General features: G+C 41.9%; 1 protein-coding gene across 3 annotated transcripts in view; it reads left to right on the forward strand.

Annotated features, from left to right (window-relative positions):
* HMCN1 (hemicentin 1) overlaps positions 1–16,854 on the forward strand; it is a 494,329-nt gene that overhangs the window by 68,971 nt on the left and 408,504 nt on the right. For 2 of the 3 annotated variants that reach the window (XM_084782014.1, XM_084782015.1), the window contains exon 1: positions 1,563–2,206. The exons of the other annotated variant lie outside the window; for it this stretch is intronic. In XM_084782014.1, coding sequence (XP_084638140.1) covers positions 1,939–2,206 — 268 coding nt within the window. In that variant the 5' untranslated portion in view covers positions 1,563–1,938. Of the gene's footprint in view, positions 1–1,562; positions 2,207–16,854 lie in introns of those variants that run through there. 3 annotated transcript variants of the gene reach the window in all.

Below are 16,854 nucleotides of genomic sequence, written 5' to 3' on the forward strand. Positions count from 1 at the left end.
GGTAACCGCCATAGTTTCCCATTACCTGTGAATACAAGAAGGCAGGAAAGAGGTAGGCAGCTTGCTGAAGGTCACAGCTATTAAGCATCACGCAGGGCTTCGCACCCGGTTGTCTGTAGAATGCCATTGCGGTACTCTCCCACCTCCCTGAGCACCTGGAATAGCTCAGGTCTCTAAGACCTAGAATGAAATCCTTTTTAAATAAACAAGAGAATGGACTACTCACATAACGTTCCCTAAATACTGTTTGGAAAGGAAACCCCTCCCCCCCCCCTCTCATATTCCCACCCAGCCCAAATGGCCTGTGTGCTTCCTTGAAGTGACATGACTTATAGGTATCATAAACTCAAGTTCCACAGCTGGTGGGTCTGAAAGGGAAGACAATCGGAGAGTATAAAAGGCGGGGGGGGGGGGGGGGGAGCTGGCTCTTCCCCAGGCTGCCCCGTGGTTAGAGGGTGGTCGCGTACACACATACACACACAAACTCAGTTTAAAGGAGCCGAAGTCTCTACTTGGAATGCTTGCATCCAGACAATAACTCCTTCTCCGAGGGGGTGGGAAGAGTTATTAAAAGGGAACAGAGAGCAACTTTTCTTTGCTTACCTTGTTAAACCTGTTCATACGGGGCTATCGAGTATATAATGGTTATATGACTTGGACGAACATTGTAATGTTTTCCACGGTAAAGTTTCCTTGGGTATTGGCAAGAAAATGCCATATTTTCCCCCCCATTGCGGGGGAACAACGTTTTAGTGGGTCTTTGCCTGAGACCGGACACACAGTTGTGCAAGAGGATATGTGAAATGGGGATATTATTCCGCATCACCATGCTTCGCAGAGGATTTAGACTGATCAGCCAGGTGAATCTTGATAATGGAACCACAGCTCCCCTAGGTTTGTAATGTGAATTCAGTATGTCTCGTTGTTTTCTAAACCACCCACACGCTTTCTATTGGACTTCGATGGCTTATTGATAACCAGCTTACTTCTCTCTCTAGTCCCTCAACGTAGCTAGTGTTGTCTCTCACTTTCCTCTTCCTCTCAGCTAAACACTCAGCTGGGGAGATCAAAGAGCCATCCATCCTGTAGCTGCAGCCCAGAGGAAAGAATTTTCCAGCTCCCCCTTCTGGCTGGGCTAAATAGGTGGGTTTAGGGACAGGAAGCTGAGGTGGGCGTTTTTTAGCTTCTGGGTGTGTGTGAGGGGGTGAGCTGGGGAATTATGAGAGAAGTGTCCTAAGCACTGTTGCACACACTAAAAAAAAAAAGTACACCAATTCCCCTGTGCTAGCTAATGCAATGCTCTTGAATTTGAGACTGGGCCACAAATTCTTGAAAACCATTGTTTACCTTGGACTTTTGGAATTTGGTTATAGTTCTAAAGGGAACATAGGAGCTGACTTTGAAAGCGCTTCCCCGGTACTGAAGTGACTAGGAACTCACGGAGGAGAAAGTAACCCTCCGGGGTGGGGGCTCCAGCAGAGGAGGGACGGCTGCCAGCCAATCAGAAGAGGAGGTTGAGCCGGGCTTGGCCTCCTAGGGGCTAGCTGTGGAAAGTTGGGAGCCTCAGTCGCTGGCCTGGAGCGCAGCGGCGGCGGCGGCGGCACCGCAGGCTCGCAGCGTCCCTCAGGGCATGGACCCCGTGCTCTGCCGGTGCTCGGCTACTCGGAGCGCCCTGCACGCGCCATAGAGCCGGCGACCTACTCAGGCGGACAAAAGGCGCCACATCCCTGCGCTGCCCAGCCCAGCCCCTGGAGGCAGCCGGCCTCCAGGCTGGTCCCCATCTCTTTCTCCGCTCCAAACTTTGAGTTAGTTTAGAGACTGCAAAAGGCTGATGAGGTTCCAGAGAGGAAGTCCTCTGCCTGCTGTTGAAGAGTAAGCACAGTGCTTAGGAGCGGAGGGCAAAGAGAAAAGCGGCGGGCAAACAAGGAAAAAAAAAAAATGATTGCCCAGGAAGTGGTCCACATAGTATTCCTGGTGGCTCTTCTTCATTCTTCCCTAGCTGGAGATGGGACCCCCCAGTCTGAGAGCAGGGCTGAGGAGATTCCGGAGGGGGCATCCACGTTGGCTTTTGTGTTTGATGTGACTGGCTCCATGTATGATGATTTAGTTCAGGTTATTGAAGGGGCTTCCAAAATTTTGGAGACGTCCTTGAAAAGACCTAAGAGACCTCTTTACAACTTTGCTTTGGTGCCCTTCCATGATCCAGGTAAGGGAAATACTTCGGTATTTGTTGTGATTCTTAATTCTATTACTTCTTATTGCTATGATTTTGTTTTATTGTCAGAAAGTTTCAAAAGCATTTTTTTTTTAAAGCGTGCAGCTGAATACAGCTGTAACAAAGAATTGCTTATTGGCATCTGGGTTTGCTCTCATACCTCCCTTAGCGCTCAGCCGGGCTGAGCCATGGAGGGAGTAGATGTTTAGGGAGATTAAACAGCAGTGCCCTGACCTGGAGATGTGGTCCTCTGAAGATCGGAACTGGGAACCTGCAACAGCGCCCGCAGCAAACTAAGGGTTAATTGGTCTGCATTTTATAGCTAAAGGCGGTTTTAATTGCAAAGGCAACCAGGACAGGGACTTGGTATTCAAGAGCAAGGCACTGGATTTTAAGAGCAAACACACTCTCAAGATAACCTCACACAGGAGAGAAACAGACCTGCTGTGGGACACATGAGCAAGTCTGTAAATAGCAACTGGCAATGGAACTGAAGGCATGAAAATGAAACACAGAAGCCATTTATTTCTCAACTTAATGTATTCGTCTTTGCACCCGGCTCATCATTAGTTAGATTCACAGACGTGTTGTAAACAGCGTGTCCATGTCTCCTGCGGTACAAATGCATGTAATTTGCTGGGTTTGTGCTCTTGAAAGGTAGTTGCAGAAAAATAGCTTTATGTTGTGCCCTGGAGCTGTGGGTTTCAGCTGCTGCACGGGTAACATGATCCTATTTACTCTTTTCAGTTTCTTTTTTTAAAGTAGCACCTCTCTGTGAGCCTCATGGGAGCCCACATTGTCATCTGCTGAGGGTAGCATTGCAGGGGGAGCCCTGGGGCTCGCTGTCTTGTGTCCACCTGAGTTTCATTAGTGCAAGTAGCTGCTCAGTGGAAGAAATAAAGCAGTGGTTTCTTAAAAGCCCTCCCCCACTGCTCTTCCACATTCCCCTTTGAAATTCTCTCTTCACGAGACTTTGGCATAGACTCTTTCACCATGAGAGCATGATGTTAAAGATCTCAGGGTTGATTTAATCCTTCCTTGTGCATTTGCCAAACATATTAAAATCCTAATTATTGCTAGTTATCAAATGTGGTACACTTCAGCTATTCAAAAATATATTCTTCAATGGCAACAATAAGCTACCTTGCTCTTCTTTGGTCTACATATGCATTTCCACACTGGTCAGACGTGATGTGCTTTATTTATCTGAATTAAGAGTTATATGGTCCTTTGCTGTGTTTACTGTCTCAGTGAGACACCTCAAATGTCATGATGTTTCAATTTATAAGATGCCAAGATGCCACTTACAGTCCTAGGCTTGTGTTATTTTGGAGTAGCCTAAACATATCTTGTCAATAGGGCTAGGTCCAAAGTTGGCTCACATATAAAGTAAAAGCTGATTTTTGCTAATTTATAGCACAATTTGCTTGCCTTCAAAAAATGACATTATGTTGCTGAAAAAAATTAAAGTATGTTTCATCTTATAAATGTAAGCAAACTACCATATTTTGGAGTGGTGTGGAAATATTTTATAACAAATTGTATAAATGTGTGTTATTTCCCAACGGCTATCCGGCGAGAAAGTCTGCACACTGATGCAGTTGATTTTCCTGTAGTTTAGTAATCAGAATTCAAAGTGGGGGAAACTTGGTATGTTAACTGGAGGTGACTAATAAAACTAGAGCTTTTTAAAAGTTAAACTGTATTGAGAAAATAATTTTAAGTTTAAACTTGTTTAATAACACTGCCTATAATATTTGTAGCTCATTGTCATACCGATTATATTTCTATTATGATTAAAAGTAGAGAAGAATGGCAAACAATTTATATTATCCAAGCGTATTACAATATTTTTACAGATAGAGGAGTAGAAGCTAAAATATGCAATTAGCATTTAACTTCAAATTCACCTTAACAGATTGCTATGATTGTGTTATTTTTTTTCTGATTTCCTCTTTGTGTGTGTGTGTTCATTTAGAGGTTTTGTTTCTCTTTTAGTTGATGATCAGAATGTAATGGTAAGAAGGACCTTGAATGGGGCTTGACTATCTTACTGACATTAGGGGAAAATCAATTTACATTTTTGAAGTTCAGTTTCAATATCAATGAGTGAGAACTGGATTTGAACATACCTAAGGATACTTCTCATTGTGTCATTTTGCGATTCTTTATTTCACATATGGCCTTTTTGTCATCTCTAATACCTATTTGTACACTTGTACTGTTGAATAAAACAACTAATGTGGAAAGAAACAACATCTAGCATTGAACTCAAGTAACGGCACTCACGACCCAAGTGCTTGCTCTGTTGACACCTACCATCCCATGTAGCCGGGTGGGATAATGGGTGAATTTGGGGCACAAAGTCTGAGACTTGTGAATAAAGTCTTCAGGTCTTTGGAGATGATTATTCAACAGGTCCACATGACAGCCCAGGCAGTGGGGTGTGGCTACAGGTGATGGGCAGGTCCACATGACAGCCCAGGCAGTGGGGTGTGGCTATAGGTGATGGACAGGTCCACATGACAGCTCAGGCAGTGGTGTGTGGCTACAGGTGATGGTCAGGTCCACATGACAGCTCAGGCAGTGGTGTGTGGCTACAGGTGATGGGCAGGTCCACATGACAGCTCAGGCAGTGGTGTGTGGCTACAGGTGATGGTCAGGTCCACATGACAGCTCAGGCAGTGGTGTGTGGCTACAGGTGATGGTCAGGTCCACATGACAGCTCAGGCAGTGGTGTGTGGCTACAGGTGATGGGCAGGTCCACATGACAGCTCAGGCAATGGGGTGTGGCTACAGGTGATGGTCAGGTCCACATGACAGCCCAGGCAGTGGGGTGTGGCTACAGGTGATGGTCAGGTCCACATGACAGCCCAGGCAGTGGGGTGTGGCTACAGGTGGTGGGAGTTTGAAAATACACGAGGAACATGGAGCTCAGGGAAGAAGAGTGTCTAATTGCGGCCAGTGTGGTGATAAAGCATGTCAGAAGATGCTCACATGGGAAAGGGTGGGAAGGATCCAGGAACACCAAGAGGCACGGGGAGGGAAGCAGCCATCTTGGACTGCCTCAGTTCATGGAGGTGGAAGCTGGCCTTTTAAGGATAATTAACTGTGTTGAAGAAGACTTTTAACCCCCAAAGTCATGCTTCCTGTATTAATTTTAATCAATTAATTAATTTTTGAGACATAGTCCTTTTAGCCCTGGTGGTCTGGAATTCATGATGTAGGCTTGGCTGGTTATGAACTCCTGGACTACCTCCTGCACCTGATCCTGGTGCTGGGATTTCAGGTGTGCACCATGATACCTAGCTACCGCATTAGTTTGTAATGGCCCTTTTAAGGCATATGTCCTTTATCATACAATTTACCCCTTTATCATATATAAATTAACGATTTCTGTTATATTTACAGATTGGTGACATCATCACAGTTGGTTTTTAAAACATTTTCTCACCCCGAAAAGAAGTCTTGTGCCATTTAGTTGTTAGTTCCTACCCACTAATTAAAGTATTCTTCTCCTAAGAAAATCACTAACCCATTTTCTGTCTCTCTGGATTTTCCTGTTCTGGACTTATACATTATAGAAACTGTTTATAATCATATGTGGCCTGTGTGACTGGATTCCTTAAGTCAACATGATGCTTTCAAGGTTCATTCATATTGAAGCATATGTCAGTCATCATTTCTTTGTACAATCAAGTTATATTCCATTACATAATAGACCACTTATACCACATTTTACCTATCTACTGACCAGTGATGGAGTTGTAGATATTCTCTACCTTTATGTGAATAACTTAGTGAATATCTGCATACACATTTCTGTATAGACATGTTTTTATTTCTTTTGAGTGTATATTTAGAAGTGAAATCTCTGGGTCATGATAACTGTATGTGTAATTCCTGAGGGATGGGCAAGCTACTATTCAAAGCAGTCATAACATTTTATGTTCTCAATAGCAGTCTGTGTGAGATCCTGTTTCTCCATATCTTCATCGCTAGGTCACCAATTATTAGAATATATATATATTAAACTTTTCTGTTTTGAATACAACTTAATTTTCATTCCTATGTTCCTCTGAGCACAACAGGAGACAAACTGATGGTCCCTCCTGTCCTTTTATCACTCAGTGCCCCATTTCCCCCTGTCTCTGTGAAGGCAGCTTTCTGAGCCAGGAGGACTGAGAATGGGCACCACTTTAATGAGCTGAACATCTTCTTCCCTTTGACAATCACTTTTCACCCTCTGGAACCTCTCATACTGGTCTGTGTTCCTTATTCACTTGCTTGCTGTGTTTCAGGCATTGCTTAATGCCCTGTGGAGCCAAAAGAAAATAAAACCAAAAGGAAGGCTCCTGCCATCATGGACCGTACATTCTACTGAAGAAAGGGGAACACAGGCAATAAAGAAAACGATCAAAACACACACAAGCGTTTGATGCCTATGATTGCTGTGAAAAAAAAAAAAACCAGGAAAAGGGCATGAGGCGGATTTGCAGGTGTTAGAATTTTAAATATGGTGGCTGGGAACAACCCGGGAGAGAAGATTTCATTTCAACAGTGTCTTGAAGGAGGGAACATTGAATATATCTTTTCTAGGCAGATGAACAATTAGCAAAATGTTTTAGTGACAAGAACATCTCGATACATTTAACCTGAATGCCTGTGATGTAGAAAGTGATAGAGGGAATTGGGAAATGAGGCCTGCAATAAAATAAGACCTGTTCAGGAGAGGGCTCATAGCCTTTCTTTCTTTCTTTCTTTCTTTCTTTCTTTCTTTCTTTCTTTCTTTCTTACCATGATTGACATGGAGAGCTTCTTTAGAATTTTATTGATTAATTTATGTCTATGGGTGTCTTGTCTCCGTGTTTGTCTGTGTAACACGTTCATGCACTACCTGCAGGGGTTAGAACAGGGCAGGGGTTAGAACAGGAGTTACAGATGATTGTGAGCTGCCATGTGAATGCTGGGACTCCAACCCATGCCCTCTGGAAGAGCAGCCAGTGCTCTTAACCCCTGAGCCCTCTCTCCAGCCCTCCACCGTAGAGTTGCTAAATGGAGCAGTGACACAGTCAGCTATGTACGTCTACAGCATTAGTCTAGCATTAGGTAGCAATGGGAAGCAGATAAAGAGCAGAAATGGGTCAAATAGAAGACGGTGGATTCCTTGTGTGCAGTTGATAGCTAGAGGTGTTTGCTTATGTTTTGAGTAGAAAACCGAGGAGACTTGATGATGCACCGAATGTGAGGTGCAAGGGAAAAACAAGATAAAATGAGTTCTGAGACTCGGCTTGAGTAAACAGAAGTGCGGCAGCACTATATTCTGACGTGGGAAGTGAGATACTGAGTGACAAAAGGACAGGAGAGACCATCAGCTTGTCTCATATTGCGCTCAGATATGGGAGGGGGCTTTCGTTTTTGAACATGTATGAACTTGTTACACGTTTGATAAATAAATGGAGATGGAAGAAGGAAGTCATGCATATGACATAAAAGTCCAAGGGGGAAAAAGCAGAATGAAAGATGTTGATTCTAGGCCCAAAGGCATACATAAAGATTGTGTTTAGGGCTGTCAGACTAGATGAAGGGGCTGACTGTGCTTGGGGGAGAGAGGGCCGAGGACTCATCCTGGAGACGCAGGGATGTTTAGCTAGAGCGGTGACAAATAACCAGTGATGCGTCCAGAGACACTGGGGTCAGAGGGGGCAGGAGAAGCTCTGACGTCAGGAAGGAGACTGACGGTCAAGTGAAGGGAGTTTAACAGTGTGGAAGCCATTGGTGATGAGTCGTCTCAGTGACGTGAAGGTGATGAAAGCCTATAGGGAGAGAATGCAAGAGAATGGAGAAGAGAAATTGAAAATCTTTGTGACTGTACTTCCGTGTGCAACTGCTGGGATGGTTGCCTTATGCGTAAGGCTAAATTTGAATGTAGTTGAGATAAATTATTCAGTTGATTCTTTTCAAAATGCAACTGTCATGCAGTAGAGTGAGCATCCATTCTGGGATGGAAGGCTGATGTGGTTTTCCTGACTCTTGTCATTTAAGCAAGCTGTCTAATAGTCTCTACAGGTCCTTGTTTTTCTGTCTATAAAATTAATGCATTGTCATTACCAGATGATGATTTTTACTGTAATCTTTTTTTTTAATCAAAATAAAGTGAAAGGCAATTGACTTTAAAGAGACTAGAAACAGGAAGGATTTGATTTATTGGCAGAAATATCAACATTGCATGTCCCTTATATTTAAGAATTTCATTTTAATAAAACCCATAAACCTTCAGTGGCTTTGCATGGTTTGATCCGACCTGTGTAGTGTTAAGAAAGCACCCCAAGACTTTTGTAATATAAGGATTCTTAGAATATTTCTCTGACCAACAGCAAAATGACTCTAAACCACAATGAACAGAAAGATTCTTACAAGTAAAAAATCACATAATTTAGACTTTGAAAATTTAGCTGCTCTTACATGAACTGCACCTCAAGTTGAATGATTTCCACTTTGGTAAGTATGGGAAACAAGAAGCTGTCAGATCCCGCCACATCTCTAGCACATTGTGTAGGAACAGGAATTTTCACAAAGGCGAAATACACACACACACACACACACACACACACACACACACACACACACACAATATACATACCTATGTGATGTATATGTGTATATATGTATATGTATGTATACACATATATATTTATATATATGAAGGAGAGTGCTTTGAGGAACTAAGGAAACTGCACAAACAGTTAAATGAGGGTTTTAGTTTTTTTCCCCCTTCAGTTATGGTGACCAGAGACAAGCAGTCTGTGTCTAACTGCCACTCCTCAGCACCAGAGTGAGGGGTCTTGGGCGAACAGTGGTGATTTGTTTCACAGGATGAAGCATTTTAACCTGAGGCAATGTATACTTCTTCTTTGGATAATTTTAAGGCTAAGTAGAGATACTTTGCTATGCATAATAAATACTCCCCCAAGAAGCTAAAAGAGATTGGGACTGTGTAGTGGTTAAGAGCTCTTACTGCTCTCAGAGGACCTGGGTTCAGTTCCCAGCACTCTTACTAGGCAGCTCACAACTGCCTGTAATGCCAGCTCCAGGGGATCTGAAACCATCTCCTGGTCTCTTTGGGTACCAGTATTAATGTGATTATACCCACACAGAAGCACATACCTATATACGTAGTCAAAAAGTAAAGCAATGAAGAGTATATTAAAGATTGGATTATGATAAATAAAGTTTTTAAATTTTATTAAGGATTTTTGCTCAGGTTACCACAGAATGAAGGTATTTCATGGTTATGTGGTTAAACAGAGGAAAACCCTTCTAATTATTGGTAATAAAACAAAATTTGGCTTTATGGTTTGCTTCTGTCAAACAAACCATAATTGATAATTTTTGCTGCTTTCTCCTTAAGTATTCCATTCATCTTATAGGCCCAGCAACATGACAGATACTTAGCTATTTCTTCAAGGAATGCATGGATGAACAAATGAATGCTAAAGAATGGAAGAGTCCTCTGTGTACTTTTGGTCTATTCTGTGCAAACAAGTGCTTCAAAGCGTATTTACATTTTGCTTTCCACATCTGTGAATTTATTTTTAAGTCACATTACTGAGGAGACGAAAGCTCCTGGCACATTAACTTGTCAATTAGGCCTTTTGGTGATAATTTACCTCTCATTTAAGCTTGACTGAGAAGGAATATTGTGATCTAGAAAACACTCAATTCTTGGGTAGTTATTGAAAGCTTGCATAAGCAACTGATTACACTGGGCAATGTGTCCATCATGTGGAATGTCTCTGCCTCATGCCCTCAGGCAGTCTGCTTACTCCCCAGTTTTAACTGGACCTACTGATGGAGTGTCACAGCAAATAAAATAATTTCCAAGAAGCATTGTACAAACAAAAGATCCACACTGTTTTCCCCTCACAAGTCTACAGGGTTTTCAACTTCAAGTCTCTGTCTTCTGGTAAGCTCTGTTAGGGTTCTCCATATCTACGGAGGATAAAAAAATGAAGCTGGCTCCATATAAAAGTACAGCAATGGTAACTCTTCATTCTGGTGGCATTACCATGGTTAAATAAAGCAGTGCATGTGAAAATGTTCGGACTCGGACAGAGTTCATGTCCGAGTTAGTATTTGACAACTTCCCCTTGGTGGGGAGGCCTGGTGGCACTCAAAGAAAGAATAAGCAGACTACCAAGATGAGACTTGATAGCCTCTGACGATAAAGAGGGGGAGGAGGCCCCCCTCGGTCACAGACCTAGGGGAGGGGAATAGGGTGAAAACGGGAGGGAGGGAGGAGTGGGAGGATACAAGTGATGGGATAACAATTGAGTTGTAATCTGAATAAATTAATTAAATTAAATTAAATTAAAAAAAAAAAAGAAGTACTACAGAGAGATGACAAGATGGCCCAGCAAGTTAGGACACTTGCTGCTAAGCCTGGCTGGAGTTCAACGGCCCCCACTTCCCACACAGTAGAAGGAGACAGCCAACTGAAAGTTGTCCTCTGACCTCCACTCATAAACCATGTCCCACCCCTAATAGATACGTAAACAGATGTAAGTCTAAAGTACCAAATTTTAACAGTAAAATGTACTATAATGTGGATGGTTCAAAGTCACCTTTGTAAAAGTTGAAGAAGAAAATGAAGTTACAGGAGAAACTGTACAGTGTTTATATAACTAGGGAATGGTGCTAAACAGATGTTTACTTGGTGACTTGGCTACAAGTCAACATACAGGCAAAAGACAGTTCAAACCGGTTCAACGTCAGTTCCGCTCTGATACATGGACTGTTTCAGACACATGAGTTCCTTTTTACATCATTCCCCTGACCCCACACCACTGCCTCATTATAGAGAAAAACTGCAAGGGAGTAGAAATACTCCGTTATAAACCTTTATATTTATTTATTCACTCATTTATTCATTCCCTAGTCAGCCCATTTGTTCTTGTTTATTAATATTAAGGATCATGCCATGTGTGTTGATTCAAAAGCAGTGAAACACACTTCAGAAGAGGCTAAGGGTCTATGAGGGGGGCCACAGGGGGAATGCAATACAATATACCACAGTATATTCTGTAGTGCAAAGAAACACCAAGTTCTCTACCCTCTTGAATTCATGCGGGGCTGGCTAGCAAAAGTGTTCTGGAAGAGGTGTCATCTGGGCTGAAATCTGAGGAAAGTTCATGAATAAAAGCAGCTTAATCCAAATGTATTAAGGGTTTCGCATTTCACGATGAAAGCTCTTGAAAGCTGGAAGGATTGCAAGGATTATCATGGCATCGCTGCATTTTTCAATTTAGAACTTTATCTCTTGGCACAGCAGAGCAAGGGAGTCTTCAGAGCTGGTAGCTGAGGGATGAGGCCTCCGCCATTCAGGGGAGGAAATCCTGGGGGCATCTTCAGGAGACCTGTGCACCTCGAGAAAAGGATAAGTTTATGGGTAATTAGGGAAGTCCAATTGACTTGACTTTGTCCTACTCATATTGGAAAAATAAATCTAACAACTGCTTCGTGAAGTTAGCATGAAATAGGAGAGAAGAAGTGTGATGCGATGTTTCCTCCGAGAGGCAGCATCACTCCGAGGGTTGTGAGCATTGATGGCAAGCTCTTCATAGATTAATTTGTCTGAAATGAACATCATCCACAAGTTCATGGATCAGCAATAGTCACAGAAACATATTTGAGCAGTGTTCTAACTTCCAACCAAGTCCTAACCGGGACTCAATGTGTTAATTTATTTTGCTCTTGAATAAACGGGATTCCACTGTGGTGATGGACTGTTTTCCTTATAAATATGTAATGATGTCATCATACATTAGCACCATACAGTTGACTGTCCTTGTTCTGGTTGCCCCCACTCTAAACAGTTCTCTGATAATGTAACTTCATGTCATTCTTTATGGGGAGAGAGTGCTCCAGGCAGACACATACATCAGGTTCACCAGACAGTCATGTTCTTCACTGGTAATTCATATTTTGGCATTCCAGTTATATACATCAGCCTCCCTTGTTTAAAAATACTATGACAGTGTCATGCTCAAGTTTCTGGGCTTTTAAGTCTGGAAGCCAGATACTAGTCAATGATGGCAAATTTCTCACAGTCCGTGTTTCCCTTGTGGGTCTGTTTGGGTGGCCGGTCTGTCTCCAGGTATCACTCCCAGCATTTCTCGCTGTCAGTGTTAGCTGAGTGTGCCAAGTAGCTGTTCTATCCACTTGAAACTTAGACAGATGACAGTTGAAGCCATCGGAATGGGTGAGATCATCCAGTGAGTGAGACTCAGAAAAGAAACTGGATAGAGCTGTGGAGTTTGCAAATGTTCAGGGGACAGAAGAAAAGAAGCTCACAGAGAATTCGGAAAAGGAGAGGCCATGAAAACAGTAGGAACAAAGGATATAGGCTTTAAGCAAGCTGTCAACCCTTTCCATTTATAGATTGATGAAGGGAAAGGCCAAATAATATTAAAGTTATTTTTTGAAAAAGTCTCATTTGACTTGTGGAGGCATAGGCTGAGTGGTAAGAAAATGAATCTCATGAGTACATGCTGTTTCTGGAGTTTAATCTGTAGCTTGCAAGCCTAGCTCTTCCAATGGCTTCCTGGACTGTCATCTTTGTGTTTAATGTGATGTACCTTATAAGATTTGTGCATGGGCTAATTGTAGTAGATGTTCAAAGTTTCATGAACATAGTAAACTCACAACAGACGTTGGGTGTTGGGTCTTAGGGTTGTGTAAGGGTGTTTTGATTTCAGACGATAAGAAGGAAAGAGCCTTTAAGTACTGTTTGAAAGTAATCCACATAGTTGAAAAGTATTGCAAGTGACACCGGAGAGACTAGATAGCATACGGAACCAGGACTTAGAAGAAAAGAGATAGGTTACAAAGAAAGATCACTTGTTGGCGGGTAATGTTGGTTCAGTATGAAAAAGAGAGAAGCATAGAACAGATAGACAGAGCTACAGACCTGTGGTACAAGAGGATACAGGATATGGATTCTTTTCTGCGCATGCGTGGGTAAAATGGCAGCTCTCTATTTTTACATACCTCATAACTCAGGCTTATATGACCTCACAAAATATGCCAACTTATTTTTGAAGAGAAGTAGATTTTCACAAGTTCTTTTTGTTTGTTTGTTTGTTTGTTTTAATATTTTGTTTAGGGGCTGGAGAGATGGCTCAGAGGTTAAGAGAACTTGCTGTTCTTCCAGAGGTCCTGAGTTCAATTCCCAGCAGCCACATGGTGGCTCACAACCATCTGTAATATGATTCAATGCCCTCTTCTGGTGTACATGAAGACAGGGTACTCATATACATACATCAAATAAATAAATCTTTAAAAAAATAATATTTTGTTTAGATAAATGTGTGAAATCAAATTGTGCCCAAGAAGGCAGGACAAAGTGTTTACTTGAGCTATTGTAACAAAATACTACAGACTGGATGACTTGAAAAATGTAAATTTACCATCACAATTCTGAAAGCTGAAGTCCAAAATTCCAAAACTAAGGTGTTGGTAGGATAGCTTCCTCCTGAAGGCCGTGGTGAAGAATCTGTGCCAAGTCTTCCTCCCAGCTCCTTGTGGTGTTCTTGGCTTGTGGTCCTTACCCAGATCTTTGCCTTCATCTCCACGTGATGTTCTTTCTGTGTGCTGTGTCAAATCCCACACATCCCAATTCCTTTTTTATTTTTTCCTTCTGGTGGAGAACACTAGTCACACTGGATTAGTGGCCCACCATATTCAAGCATGATCTCATTTTAACCAATTATATCTTCAAGAGCCCTATTTCCAAATATGGTCAAAATCTGAAGTGCCAAGGAGTAGGATTTCAATACCGAGTTTTAGAGGACACAATTCCACCTATAGCAGATTATCCATCATGTAACATTATAATTCAAAAACTCGTAAGTGTTTTTTTTTTCTATCGGCACTCATGTCATTTAGCAAATTTCTTAAACAAAAGCTTGTGTCAGCAATCATCTTGGGTTCTAGCCTCGGATCCCTTTGTGGACATGAGCAGAGTCCTGATTGGCAGCTGTGGAGAGAAACAGCATCACAAGCATAGGATTGCTTAACCCCTTGAAAGAATTTTCGTTAAGAACCCTGTGATTATTTTATTCATAAAGCATGGTGTTTAATAAAAACTCTTTTTTGATCTTTTAAAAATGAATTTTGAGATGTTTACTTTAATTTCAAAATGGTTGAAGTTGTACAGCGGTTAGGCATTCTGGGAATTGTGTGTAGGCACCAGGATATTTTAAGTTTTTATAACTCCAGATCCCTTTCTTGGAAACTTTAATGTTAGAATGTTTTTCTCCCATTGGTACAACATCTCTGAGAACTTTGTTTTAAAGTTTTACGGGAGGTGGGAGGATTCCTTGATGTTTCAAAAATAGAAGGTCGTTGCCACTGAAGATGCTTCAGGGCAGCCCAGTAGCTGCTCTTGCCAAGATCTGCAGGGAGAGCCTGGTTAGATGGGCCTTTGGGTGACAGGTAGCCACAGACATGGAGCTACTACCTGTTACCTACGACCTACTATGTTTGTTATCAAGCAGAAGGTCAAGAAAACACTATGTCACAAAGCACAAGACAGCCACGTTATAGACACAAAGTTCTACTATGCTAGGAAGTACATTTTAAAAATTATTTTATTTTTGTACATATATGTTTATATTATTACATATATATATATACATATATATATATATATACACACATACATGCATACATACATATATAGTAGATTGCCTATGGCAAGAAGAACCTTGACACAATCAAGAATTATATAAAGTTACATTCTTAGTGTTTGGCTTTTTGTATTTGACAGTCTAAAGAAGGCATTTTTCCTATATTGAGCATCTAAATTTCTGAATGTAAATCAATCTCCATCACATATTGTCATTATCACCTATCCAGACCTAAAAACATCTTAACCCCTAAACAATTAAGCTTCACTGTAAAACTAAGCTACCTGGTCTTCAACTCCCTCAGGGCCAGAAGGCTGAAGAAGATGCTCCAACGATATAGAGAGTTATGGGTGACTATTCAGGTAGAAAACTGTCTCTGTCATCTTTTCATTTGGAAAGCTACTAACCTGCACTCCCAGCATACTCAGATAATCAAGCTTACTCCTTCTCAAGTCTCGGAGGAAGTACATTTTTGAGATTCAAAGTAGAATCTACTTCGCCTTTTGTTTTGTTGGTTATTTCTGGTTCAAAGCCCTTTGCCAGAGCACATAGGAAACTTCATGTCTATTGTTTTCCTAGTCCCCAGAGGCTCGCCTCTGCTCTTCTTAGGTGTGCACTCTCTTGCTGCCTTGATCAGGTCTTTGCACTTTTGCCTTGAAGTTATCTCCTTAGCCACATCCAAAAGGAATGTCTTACAGTCCCCCCGCCACTTAAAGACTCCCCACAATGTTATGTCTCCCAAGGAATCATCCTGGAATACTAGAAAAGCATATTTCTTAATGTTAAGATACCTCTTTATGTTTATTATGTCTGCTATGCCCTTGGTGACTTTCCATCTTTTTATTTCTTACATGATCTAAGGAAAATTAAGAGTGGATTTGACTTATCTTGATAAATAGATTTTAGTAAGTTAGAATGACATGGGCTTGGAGTAAATGAATCCTAATGTCAGGTAGGACAATATTGATCAGTAATTGATATATAATTACATGTGCGTTACAAGTTAGTGATTTACTTATTTCTCAAAACTTTAGTCTGCTAACATTAAAAAGGACAACAGTTGTATTTCCTTCATAGAATTGCCTTAAGATTAGAAGAAATACACCAAAACTCTGTAATGAAGAATGAGGACTCAGCAGTGTGCTAGCAAGGGAAGGTCTGATAAGGTGGAGACCCCTGGGACCTGGCTTTATAACTACACAGGTCCTAAGTCTTGTAGGGTCTCAGTTTCCTGTGCAAAGCACGGATTCATCAGTGCTATGACGATGAAACTAAACCGCAGACGCACTGAAGATGGGGAAACGCACTCTTTACTTGTAGCACTTGCCAGTCTCTATTGTTTTAGTACCTCCGGACGGACGGCCACTTCAGCCCAGTTGGACGCCACTGGAAGTGGCCTTGGGAGTAGATATACCATGTCCTCTCCCACTCACCACTTTAAATTTCTTCCAGAAGTGGGGATGCTAATGTTTTAATGAGTCTATTGTCGTGAAAGGACTTTACTGTCATAGGCATCCTCTAAATGTTAGTTTAAATTTGCTTAGAAAGTGAATTCTGTGGGCAGAAAGTGGTGAGGGTAGAATTAGCCCCATGGTGCCAAAAGCATAGGGAAGGTTCTTCTTTGGTATCTGTTCTTTTGTTTTTCGAGACACAGTTTCTTTTTGTAGCCCTGGCTGTCCTGGACTCACTTTGGGTGGCGGGTTAGCCTCAAACTCAGAGATCTACCTTCCTTTGTCTCCCAAGTGCTGGGATTAAAGTCCTGCACCACCACACCTGGCTGTGGGAATGTTTTCTTTTACACGACGCTCTTGGGGAATCTAAACAGCAAACACCCAGGGAGGCTCGTCAGCCCCCAAACAACAGGAACACAGACGGGAGATAAGAGGAAGGTACTGTCTGCCTCGATCTCCATAAGGCACCCAGTGGGCACCTCACACTTACCAAATGCTT

Source organism: Acomys minous (genome assembly GCF_964271855.1).
Source record: "Acomys minous genome assembly, chromosome: 1".
NCBI classification, from domain to species: domain Eukaryota; kingdom Metazoa; phylum Chordata; class Mammalia; order Rodentia; family Muridae; genus Acomys; species Acomys minous.